The sequence below is a fragment of the Pterocles gutturalis genome, unplaced genomic scaffold (assembly GCF_000699245.1).
Source record: "Pterocles gutturalis isolate BGI_N339 unplaced genomic scaffold, ASM69924v1 scaffold50996, whole genome shotgun sequence".
In the NCBI taxonomy this organism is placed as follows: domain Eukaryota; kingdom Metazoa; phylum Chordata; class Aves; order Pterocliformes; family Pteroclidae; genus Pterocles; species Pterocles gutturalis.
Genome location: NW_010102432.1, coordinates 3,544 through 16,028, shown reverse-complemented (window position 1 = coordinate 16,028; position 12,485 = coordinate 3,544). Strand labels below are relative to the sequence as shown.

The following is a 12,485-nucleotide window of genomic DNA, read 5'->3' as shown; positions in this document are numbered from 1 at the left end:
TGAGAAGTTCTGAACATTGCAACTTCCCCAATCTAGTTAATTTTCCTTTCTTTTTAAATAAGAAAGATAGATTAAAAATAAGCAAAAATTCTCCTTGTTCAGATTGATATACTGAACTTCATTATGGATTTGATTTGTAGAACTCGTAGTGTATCTTAAGGCAGCCTAACTTAGTTGTGGATGGGCATTCTAACTCCCAGCTGTCTTAGGTGCACCTGAAGCCTTCACCGGGCATCAGGGGGAATCTGACAGTCTCGTTAACAGGGCTGTAAGCAACATTGTGCTAAAACATAGCGTTGTGAGTGGTTGGTTGTTTGAGTCATTGTTGTTTTAAAAAAAAAGCAGCCTCTTGATTATGCATTTTAGTGGTAAACAGAGTAAGGAAAGTCTTGACTCACCATGTAACCTGTGCACTCTTGTCTGTCGGAGGACAGAAGTGCATTTGTAACCCCAAGAAGATTATTGACTTAGAAACTGGGCTAGAGATTTAAGTGAAAGCTTCTGGCTGAGAAACCTTTAAAAGTCTTCTTTTCTGAGAGTACATCTTCCACATTTTCAAGAAGTCTCCAGTCTTCTTCTGAACTCTGTATTGTTTTGTTTGAAAATTGTATCCAGGTGGTCCTATCTCTTTTCCTCACCTAGCATGGAAAAAATTGACATGAGAACCTGACCCCAGGTTAAAAAATAGTATACAACCCAATATAATAAAATATATCATCCAAGCTGAGCCTTTAAGACAGTTCACAGTATCTCAGTGTCTTGCAGACATTCTTTTCTGTGTTTTCTTGTAATATATCTTTGTAAGACACTTGCTTGCAAGGCAGTAGGTCCTCCTCTTGAAGTCAGGTTCGTGGGGTTTTACCACACTTTAATAGTTTCTCCAAATTATGCTGTAGTCTTGAAAAGCCTGGCTGCTGATTGTGATCTGAGAATGTAGGGCCAGCCTTAAAGTCAAGAGAAGGATTTTCCTTTACTTTAGTGGTGTAAGCGTGTAGCTCAAATTCTGCCACGTATACCTATGTTCCATTGAAATCAGTTGGCGGCTGACAGATATCTAGGAGGATCAGAATCTAAGCCCACAACTGTATACTCTGTGACAAAATTGTGTTTAGGCTGCCTTACTGTGATCTAATACTAACTAACAAATTTAGCAAGATTTCAGACCCCGCTTACCGGGAGCTGACTGGGATTTGTACTTGAGGTAATGAAAGTTCTAGTATCTCGAGTAATGGATTTTAAAACAGTATGTGCACTCTGAAGCAACAAGATTAAATGCTTTTAAAAAAATCTCCAAGGTGCATTAACGTTGTTGTCTGGTGTTCTTAGGTTTGGGTGCGTGTAAACAGATGCATGGTAAACAGCAGACAGGTTCCAAGAAACTACTTTTGTTGATTTTTCTTGAATTGATCATATGGTTTCTGTATTTTACATAAGATACATTTCTACACTCTATAAATAAATTATTCTGATAATTTGTGGTGAAGCTATGGAATAAATAAGTAAAATCAAGCCACCAGTTTGCTCTGTACTTCCTGTGTACAAAAAGCAGAAACAAGTTATTAGATGTATACAGCCTGCCTCTTTCCTTTTCTGTTATGTTCTGTTGCTTTTATATAAAATCTTCTTCAGTATCTATCTCCAGTCTTTCTGGCTGTCTGTCTTTAACAAAAACAAAGCAATGGAAAACTTGTTTAGACTGAGTTTATAAGACTTTTGAGTTATGTTTATAAGGGCACATTACTGGGTTTTTTTTTTCTTTATTATTAATAAAAATTTTGGCCAATCCAATCTGGTAGTTAGATATCTGTCTAGAATAAAAACTTTTTCACGGACTTTGTATTGGAGAATTTCACTTTGTTGCCTGTATATGCTGCTTCTTGGAAGCTACATTTTTTAATTAACGTAATTGTGTGTCTGTGACGCTGTTCCTTCTTTCTTTAGCTCCTGCAGCCAAAAATGACATAGTTCTTCATGATTTTTTGCATGCCTGCGCACGCACAGACACACACACAGGATCATACTTACTTTATGTAATGCTTTTACAATACGTTATCAGTGTGTCATTTTTTCTGCAGCAAACAGAAAAAAACTGCAGAGCATTGAGTGTTTTTTGCAGTCTCAATCAATGTCTCCACTTCTGTTTATCACCTTCCTATCACCTGGATGGTGACACCTTTATCTAAGAAAAGCAGAAGACCGCTTCCTGGGGCATTTGGGTCTGTGAGGACCCAAATTGATCCAAGTCCTGCATTGACAGTTCTCAGGTTGCGGGTTTGGCTCTTGGGGTTAGGTCCTTGTATTGTGGTCACTAGCACAAGCCCTGTTCTTGTCAAGAGTTTCTAGATATTCTTCTAACCTTTGCTGCTGTTTGAAATTTAGCTGTCGTGTCTGTTGTCTGTTCTGACAGAGCGTAGACCTGGATGACCACCACAAACCCGAGTTTAGAAGAGTGTTTAGTTCTTCCATCATTGAAAATGGGCATCAGTCTTCCTCAGGTAGGATCAGGGCATGAAATGAAGTAGCACTGCTTGTAAAATACCTGCAGTCATAGAGCAGTTCTCATGTTTGAAGCATTAGAATCTGCTATGGTTTCAGCATGGGTATTATATTGTGGCACTGGTACCATTTAACTTTATTTCCTAGTTAGGAGGCTAACTTCTAACCTTTAACTTTATTGTTAAGCATGCACTATGGTGTTCCATAAATTAGAGACTGTTACCATCACATTTTCTTGGGGCACCTGCTATTCTGGGTGGCATTGCAGCCTTGCATCCCAAACCATTTTGCAAATTACCTGTCTTCTTCCATCGTCCTTCAGTGGAGGAAGGCCTTGCTATCTCCATTTCAGGGAAAAATGAGGCACGCAGAGTTTGGTAAAACCATTAAAAGACTAAGAATGCTGACTCCTAACCCACAGCAGGAGATTGGGGGTGGGGGCTGTGCGGAGGACGAGGAGGAGCCTGCCAAGCGCAGAGGCTAGTGGATTAACGATCTGAAGAAGTTTTGAGATTCATGTAGGACAGGTATGGTCCCTCCAAGGATCACCTGTACTAGGATTGTTTCTGCAGCGTGCTGTAGGTGGTATGATGTCCCACAGGGAGAACTAGGTGGAATAATTCCAGTGACTTGTAAAATAAAGCTGTTGCATGGAAATTGGTTTGTAACTTTGTTACAAATCTGCAAATAAATTTACTTCCTCTCTCCTTTTCTTTTTATTCACTAGGTCAGGCAAAAATCTCTCATGAACGGACCTCTTTTCACATGTCAGACTCTTCCCCTGAAGCCCATGCCCCTGCAGTCACCTTACAGATGCCCCACCTTCCCGTCACTGCAGTAACCAGGATATCGGAGAAGTTTTCAGGTGAGACCGTCTGTTCAACAGGAACAACTAATGCGACTGCTGGCCTTCTGGGGCAGAGCAAGAGCAAAAATGCGATGGCAGTGAAAACTTCCAACCAGTCAGGTAAAAGAGACAAAAATAATTTGTTTGCTGAAGCTGTGTCCCATTTCTTTACTTCAAAAAAATGATTCTATGGGGATTGTCCTGTGACCTAGTAGTAGTTACAAAACCTCGCTTCTACGGCTACGTATCCCATGGTGAGACACACTGATTTAGAATACTGTGGGTCCCAGGTGGAGCTTTAGGCTATAATGTCACATCTGCTGAGAATTTTTGCTGTCTAATATAGTTAAGTTCATAGTGCAGCCTATCTTCTAGCACAGTTACTGAATAAATCTTTCTTCAACACAGCCAGCTATTTTAATGAAATTTGCAGGAGTTTTTAGTGCTTTGAGACCTAAGGCCCCTTGAGAAGTTAGGCAGATATTTGGTTAATGGGTTCAACAGTCATTTGGAGGGAAGAATGACTGACAGCAGACTGACACATACACACAAATCGGAGTGACTGCAGAATCTTATATATATCTAAATTGAGTTTGTTTTTTTTTAAAAAAAATCTCATTTATATTGAAGTCATCAGTCTTTGAGCTGTATTTCATGTGCATTTAGTGATAGTGACACTTACAGATCAGACTATATATGTGGGTCAGAAGTTACAGAGAGAGACCGGATGGAATTACCAGCAAGGGACAGGGATAATTTGCAGATTATTCTTTCAACTTTTGTCTCATTAAAGCTAAGAATGTAGCAACGCCTTCCTTTGTCTTTTTTCCTGCTGTTTCAGGGAAGGCCTGGAATTCAAGTACAGTGAGAACAATGGGTTCATCTGCCACTGGAGGTGAGTGTTCCCATCAGCATGTCCTTATGCAACACAAATGGAGAGGGACTCCGTGCTCCCTGTCTGGGGGATTCAGATCTGAGCATGTAGTTCCAGTAAGTAGGTACATGATAATATGAAAATTGCTAACAAGACTGCATTTAGATTCAGTTTCCCAGGTATCATGGAAAGTCGTTTGGCTGTATGAGACTCTCAACCAGTTAAAAGCGAGGGGAACTCATCCATATTTGCATAGTCGTGCACATGTGTAGTGTTAGGCAATCTCTGCAGTGGAAACAATAGGTGCCAGAAAAGGCTGCAGAACAGACAGTTTAAGCAGTGAAGATTTCAGCTGACCAAGTGAAAGCTGTGACTGAAGTCAAGGTAATGGCAGTCGGGAAATAGTGAGCCCGCCCTGTAGATGTTGAAGCAAATTCCTTTGAGCAGAACAGCAGTCAGTGGTCTCCTTCATATATGAATGTGTCAAAGGACAAAATGCCTTAAGGATTTTTTATTTCAGTCGAAATAGATAAGTTGAGCTCTGTCCAAAAGTACTGCTGATTGATGTCGCCAAGCTGTTGTTGTCTACACAATGTACTGGCATTTCACAGTAGTCTCAAGTGTCAGTTTAGCAAAGATGTAGCTCATCCAGAATAGGAATCACATTCTTCCTCAGCTTGAAGCTTCTGGAATTTGCACAAATATCTGGCAATTGTCTGTGGTCCCAAATTTGTCACATCTGTATGCTGGTGTTTACCAGGGTGTTTCACATGAGAAGCCTAGTTGATCTGGATCCCTTCTATAAGCAGTGGGGAGAGTTCAGCATTTTCAGAGAGTGATTTGGACAGTGATCAGGTTGGATTTCTTCTAAGATGCCAGTCTTTCTTCTTTGTGTATAGAAGGAGCCTTCAATAAATGAGTTGCTGGCTTATGCGACAAGTTTTGGCTTTAGTGTGTTAAAACTTGGCAAGCCACTCCATTGTTCTGCATTTACAAAGCATAGCTGGAGTCCAGAGCTGGGCTCTCAGAGGCAAAGCACAAAAGGTAGAACCTCAGAGGTGGGAGGAGGAAGATGCAAATTTGGTTTTAAGCCACCTTTGTGGTCTGTTCTACTTTACAAACTAAATAATTTCCTGGTGGAAATTCAGTAATTTAAATTATGCTCTCAATCATGGCAGACTTCCCAGGACTCCTTATGTCTGCCAGGATGACTGTTGCAAGCTGAGCTGTACCACCGTTTGTTCGTTTCACTGAAATGTCTGTGGCAGTGTGCCCTCCGAGGTCCGCGCAGGGACCTGAAATGATCCAACCTTCCCAATGCAGTTTTATCAAAGGCATCCTCTCACAGCCCTTCCTGGTGTGTTTACACCATCCTCACTGTAGTGCAACAATTTTGCAGAGGGGTTGAACCCCTGGGGAAAATCCCTCCCCAGCTTGTTAGCTCGTACTGGAAGTTAGAGGCCTGCAGCTTTTTGCTGGTGAGTGAAAATTGATGTGTGGCTGTCTATTAGGAAATGGTTTGAAAACGTGTGAGGAAAGGAGGTAAAAGAAGTTTCTGCCCTGATGCGTCTTGGTTTTCCTGCTTTTATACAGAGAATACCACTTCTGCCACTAAGTCTGTCTCAACTGTGAGCTATGGGACGAGTAGTGGAACCAAAACTGGTGAAAGGTATGCATTTTTCTTGACATTTTGTTAGGCCATTGTGGGCAGTATAGTCTCAAGGTACAGGTGTTCTGCTGGCTTGGAGAACAGGTGAGTCCCAGGTGCTGTATTTTAAGCCCATTAAAGGTTGTGAGCTTTCTTGAGGGCTAAGTGGAACAGATATAAAGGGAAGGGATAGAAATATTTTGCAGAGCATTTTAAAGCAGACCTGATTGTGGATTTCAGCATTGTTACAGTGTTAGTAAAACTCTCAGTGCCAGTGGTTGATCTTTGTTACAAGGAGCAAGTTGTCAGACCCTTCAAAAAGACTTTAAAAATACTCAGCTGTGTTGAAATTTGTACTTTTTTGGAAACCAGCATGTGACTGCCGTCAAACATCCTTAGTCTGGCTAGCCTAGAGTTTAGTTTGTAGATAAATGCCTTGCTGAGGACTACTACACATTCTTGATTAACTCAGAGTCACAGTTGCTCGGTATAGAATTACATGGTATCACAATCACCACTGGCATATCGAGGTGCAAAATATCCATCAGGCAAAATGGGAGGGCAGCTAATTTAAATCTCTTAAATTGGGCTTGCATCTGCCTTGAAAATTATCCCAAATTTGGCATTACATTTCTTCTGAGTTGATTCCAACATGAGCACTTTGACACTCGAGTCACGATACACTGAGCACCCTGGAGAACTCGCTGTCAGCTCTGACCTCCATCTGCACCTGAAATTAATGTATGACACCGATGTCGTTGCTCTTTGCCTCAGTTTCCCCATCTCTGTCATGGGGAACTTCTCTGAATGTAATGTGTGGTTTCATTAATGCTGATTAAGTGGTTTATGGCTCAAATAAAAACAAATTAGAATATAATCCTGTATTTCTTGATCAAATTACCAGCTTGTGGTCAGTGAAGCAACACTGACATGAGCCCGGGATTCTGTGTACTGTAAGTAAAAATTTAAAAAGTGCTTCCTGAATTACTCTTCAAGTTCCATTTTTAAAATGTGACTTACTCTCCAGGAACCCCAAAGTTGGAAATTAAAGGGATTTAGTGCTCCTGTGTGGTCACAACTTTTTTTTTTTTTTTTTTTTTCTCAAAGGTGTTTAATTGTTGTTCTACTCAGTGCTATAAAGCATTTGTGGCTTGTCCGGCTATGTCTCACTTCTAAAAGTAACTTAGCCTCTTCTGTGATTAAGTGCTGTTGCCTGCCAACAAAACTTTGACTTTTACTTAAATTGCTTTTGACTCATTCAGGTCCTCTTGAAATGGTTGTTTTGGGAAGTTTAGAGTAGGCAACAGTTGGACCTTTCTGCTGACTCCTGGCACTGCAGAGGGTTATTTTTTTGTTTAACCACATACTTTTGATGTTATGTTTCTCCAGTGCCACTGACAGTTCCTGTGATGTGAGCTCCAGCTCTCACTCCTCTCCTCCCACTGTACATCGCCAAGTTGAAAGGAGGCGAGAACTGGTGCGGTCTCAGACACTCCCACGGACTATAGGAACACAGGCCAGAAAAGCGCTTTTCGAGAAATTTGAACATGATGGTGGAAAGTATGTCACAGCCCTTGTCTCTAGAATGAGTTTGTTAATGGAAAACTGATTTGTCAATTATTACTAGCAGAGGACGGCTGGGTGGGAGAACTCTCTCGGTGGAGTATTTTGAGCTAAGGGACAATGTGAGGTCATGTAGAGGTTCATTGACTTCACAGGCTGAGCCCTGGAAATTCACAGCTATACAGTCCTCTGGCATTGGAGTTGTTCAGCTGAAGAAGTAGGTGCCTTTTGCCAGGAAAGAGCGTTGTGAAAGCTGCCTTTGTCATTAGAAGAGATGGGAATAGAGTGATTGTCTGTTGCCATTCATTAGGGGCCAAACGCATGGACTATTCTTTTATGCGCCATGATGGGGGTATGATTTAAATAGAATAGGGCTTGGAATCCTGGCTTCAGTGAAATTAAAATGAGTTTTTCTTGCAGGACCAACAAGTAGAAGTTTCAGCAATGTGTTTCTCAGGTACTACCTGGACAGGGGCTGACCTGGGCAAGGTTGCATAGATGTTGCTGACAAGTAGGTTTAAGTTTTTCTAGAATGTAATTTAATCTGATCTCTGTTTATTTTCCAGAGGAAAAGGAGAATCCAGAGCTAAGCTGAAGAGGTCGCAGAGTTTTGGGGTTGCCAGCGCTAGCAGCATTAAACAAATTCTGTTAGACTGGTGTCGCTCAAAAACCATAGGATACAAGGTGAAGACATGCTACCACTTTCAGCTCTCTCTTTTTCAGGAGAATTTGTCAAAAAAGCGTACTGAAAGTGAATATAAAACATGCTAGACCATGAGTTATCTTCCTCAAGGTCATAAAGTTTTCTGTGGGTAACACAAAGATCCTGCTCTGCATGGGCAGCACTTCAAGACAGTCAGTGATTGCATGACTGAGATTCTGTATGTCTGTTAAAGCAATACATTAGTGTTTGTCTGAAAGCCTACATTTTTGTGTTTATGGATGTAGACTTCAGTATACGCTCACACGTTTTTTTCTTAGTTGAAGGATGTGATTTTTGCGTTCTCATTATGTATGGCAAAATCTGAATAACACATTGCCAATATGTGGAGACTGTGGCCCTTCTGCTACACAGCAGATCAAAGTATTCTCTACTGGTATTAGACAAGTGAATTTGTAGTAAATGAGGTTGAATCACATGGTGTTAGTGAGCTACATTCTGTGAGGTAACATCAGTGTAGCTAAAATAATTCATCAGCAGAGATTGCAGGAATTTTACCTGGACTTAAATTGTGATTGCCAAAGCAGTTTCCAGGAGAAATGATGGGTTTTTTCTGGATTTTTTTTTTTTGTGTGTGTGTGCATGTTATATGTTTTCCAGCATTATTGTAAAATGTGTATTATTATTGCTGAACTCTGAATTACAGTATACATAAACAGAACTAGTGACAATTACTGTTAGTTGCTTACCAGAAGAGCTGGAGCTTGAATTTTATACGATGGGAAAGCAGCATGAGACAAGAGCCCAAATACGTTTCTTTTCATTGTGGCAACTGAAAGTAATAATAAGCATTTGTTCTAAGAATGAGGTCTTGCAGTAGGTGTAATTCTTCCTATATTTCTACCCGTCCATGTCTAAAAAGGCATTGAATTGGGCCTTACTGAAAAGCAAAGCAAGCAAGCATAGTCTTCATCTAGTGTTGTGCACAGCCACAAAATGAACCGTTCTTCAGTTATAAATACTTCAGAGGATAAGCAGTGTCCTTTCCACAGATACCGAGCGGGTGCATTGGGCCTGCTCCAGAGCTCACTGACATTGACAAGATCCTTCCAGTATTTTCAGTGGGCTCTTGGATCAGGGACCTTGACTGTATGTCTGCTTTGCCTTTGGGCATTTCAGCAAAAGGCTTTCATTGCTGAGCATGATATTTTTTCTCAGAATGCAAATAATGTAATGCATATGCAGAGAGGGGGAGGAAAATATAAAGCCTGTGCGCTGTTTGCTTTGGTTAGTGGGCGAGAAGGATATAGAACTGCAGTGGGCAAAAGCAGCTGCTCTCCCCTGTTCTCCTGCGCTGCATTAACGTGCGTGGTTTTTTCATCATGACAGCACATCGATCTCCAGAACTTTTCCTCAAGCTGGAATGATGGGATGGCATTCTGTGCTCTTGTGCATTCTTTCTTTCCTGAAGCTTTTGATTATAGTAAGCTTGATCCAGCTAATCGCAAGCAGAACTTTGAGCTGGCCTTCACCACGGCTGAGTGAGTATCCCATTAGATTTCTGGTAAGTGCTTCCAGTTCAAGTCCTATGCGGCTGGGCAGCAGTAGAGTTTAATCGTTCTTCCTGTAGATCCTTTAACACTAGCTTACTTGTGTCATGCCAAAAAATATAATAAAGCTTTGCATAGAGAATGCATAAAACAGGAGACTAGGCAGTCTAAAATCAGAGGTGGCTTTACCAGGCCCAGGATAATTCACTGGAGTCCCATGTTCAGGTCTTTCATAGTCTTCAGGCAGTACTTGAATTCTGCTTTCTCACCTCTCACCAGCCTTAGCACTGACACACTAAACTTGAGAAATCAGCCTCATGAGTTATGCTTGGACAGAAGAGGCAAAACACTGCTTCTCTCTGTGTTTGTTTTTTGGGTTTTTTGTAATAATTTTGTTCTTGAAGTAATGAATGATTCCTAATGAATTTGCTGATATCAATCATAAAAAAGAAATCTGAGTTCATAGAGCACAAGACATCTGATGTTGACTGACAGTCCATAGGAACTGGACATGCAACTTGTAGTTTCTCAGCCAACTCCACCTGCTTGATACCTGATTTGAAATTGAGGCACGTTAATGTACCCATTTGGCCTCTCTGAAAAAAGCGTGATGCCTTAAAAGTAGGCTCAAGTTGCCAATAAACCAAGTAGATAATACTGAATTTTAGATACAGCGCAGAAACATCAGAAAAGACAGGAAACAGTCCATCTGTGTAAAACATATACTATGCCAACTTAGTATATTGTTCTCTTCATCACTCAGGGCAGGGAGCAAGTAGATTAACTTCTGTGGGAGGGTTCACCTCTGTCGGTATGTTGCTTTGGCTGAACAACATTCTTGTTGTTGAATTTGGTGTAAGTAGAGGTAGATCAAGGCTGAGAGCTTCTCACTATCTCAACCTGGTAACTGCACTTTTGTAAAACGGACAGAGCCAGTACCCTCAGACACACTGTCCTGATCCTTTTTGATGCAGTATACCAGGCAATTAAATGATAATTTGTTTGTTAAAGTCGTTATATGAGTGTGAACTTGTGAGCTAGAAATAGTAACTTTTTTGAACTAGTATCAACGTGATTCTTACTTCCTGTTTGATTTTACTTGTGTAACAGTAAGAACACTCTGTGTGGTATGCAGCTGGGTTTGGTACCCTCTTTCCGAATACTAACAGCATGTGGGAATATATGGCTAAAGTTTCCTGCAGCTTCTGATACAGCTTCAAGAACCAGTACCATCACACTGAAGCTCTGGGGTTCTTTCAGAAGACTTTTTTTTTTTAATTAAAGCAATAACTTAGAGAACGTATTTACCGTTTGCCATCCCAGAGAAAAGCTTTGAAAATTCTTAGCATAATGCTGGCTCTCCTTACTACAGCCCCTAGCAAAGGAATTCATTTGGGAATTACAGGAGTTTTATACACATACGTATATCAGTATATATAAAAATTTCTGTTTCTTGTCAGCGGGTTGAGATTCTGTGACACTTCAAGGTGGTTGATCTCTAAAGTTAAACTATCTACAACTCTCAAAGGAAAGCAGCAGTGTTTTTCTGTCTCCGCTTATGTGTAACAGTGAGTACAGGGGAGAATGGAAGACAAACATGCACACAAAAGTAAGAAACATTAGGTAAGAGGTATCTACAGAAATGACTACTTTGTAGCTATGCTTGCCTTTAAACTGTTACCTTCTAGTGCTAGAAAAGGCTCTTCTCTCAGTTATTGCCGTTCACCCCAGTATGAGCTCTGCTGTACAGATTGCTTTGTGCCTTTGTGATTTTTTTCATCTTAAGGCCTCAGCAGATCTGTTCCTTTCTGCTGGTCCAGATCTCAGTCAGGCTTCTGCTCTCTGGAGACCTGACCACCTGACATTGTTGTCCAAGTCACTTGCACCTTGAAGATATGGTGGTGGTGGAGAAAAAACAATCCACAGCCACATGGGCCTTCCTTGGCATATCTCATCTCATCTCTTCTCATGTTTTCCCATTCTTTTGGAGCTTCCTATATAATAACCAGAAAAACTCATGATTTGCAAACTCTTATGACCCTCCTTACTGAGACTTGGGCAGAGGAATGTCAGATTGGGCTACATGCTACAGATAGCAGGGATGTAAATGGCAGTCAGTGGGGGGGAAAAAAAACACTTACGGGGTTTTTATCACATTCCAGTGTAGAGGAAGAGAGGGAAAGAACAGGAATATCCCACGGTCACAAACACAACAATGTCCAACCAGAGCCTGACCATCTTATTGTGTAATGAAATGTTGCTGATAAACCTCAAGACTTCTTAAATGCCTCAGTGATGTTCAAATTGGAGCAGCCAATGAATCTTGGAAGTTACAGGCCCTAGATGTAACTCTTGATTTGCTGTATCTGTTTTATTATTACTACAGGAAAATGGCTCACTGTGATCGTCTGATAGAAGTGGATGACATGATGGTGATGGGTCCCAAGCCAGATCCCATGTGTGTCTTCACCTATGTCCAGTCTCTATACAATCATCTACGACGCTTTGAATAAAAGCATCGACACGTCTCCACCTGGAAGGGTCAAGTACAGTATACTAATGGGAAGAGTGACATTTTGCAAATGGAGCACAGTGTTATTTTTTGCTTTTTACTGTCCCTTTGCTTACATCAACTGCGTGGCTGGCTGACTAAAGTGTTGCTGAGCAGTGCCCCAAAGTGTTGATCACATCAGCATGTCAGTAATACAGAAATATGGTGAAAAAGACAAAAAAACATAGGGAAAGGCAAGTGCTGTCATTTTGGTGCTAGAAGTAGGTTGAATTTTTAATATTCTTGTGTTTAAAGATCCCAGGAAGCTAATTTGCTGCTCCTATCTCTGTTACGC

General features: G+C 41.0%; 1 protein-coding gene across 1 annotated transcript; it reads left to right on the top strand.

Annotated features, from left to right (window-relative positions):
* Positions 1-2,407: 2,407 nt before the first annotated feature.
* Positions 2,408-12,245, top strand: SMTNL2 (smoothelin-like 2; the record flags this gene model as incomplete). The annotated part of the gene is made up of 7 exons (XM_010086049.1): positions 2,408-2,495; positions 3,224-3,463; positions 5,811-5,886; positions 7,255-7,425; positions 7,995-8,112; positions 9,479-9,630; positions 12,026-12,245. Coding segments are annotated over 7 exons (972 nt in total), but the record flags the coding sequence as incomplete, so codon positions are not given.
* Between the last annotated feature and the right edge of the window lie 240 nt (positions 12,246-12,485).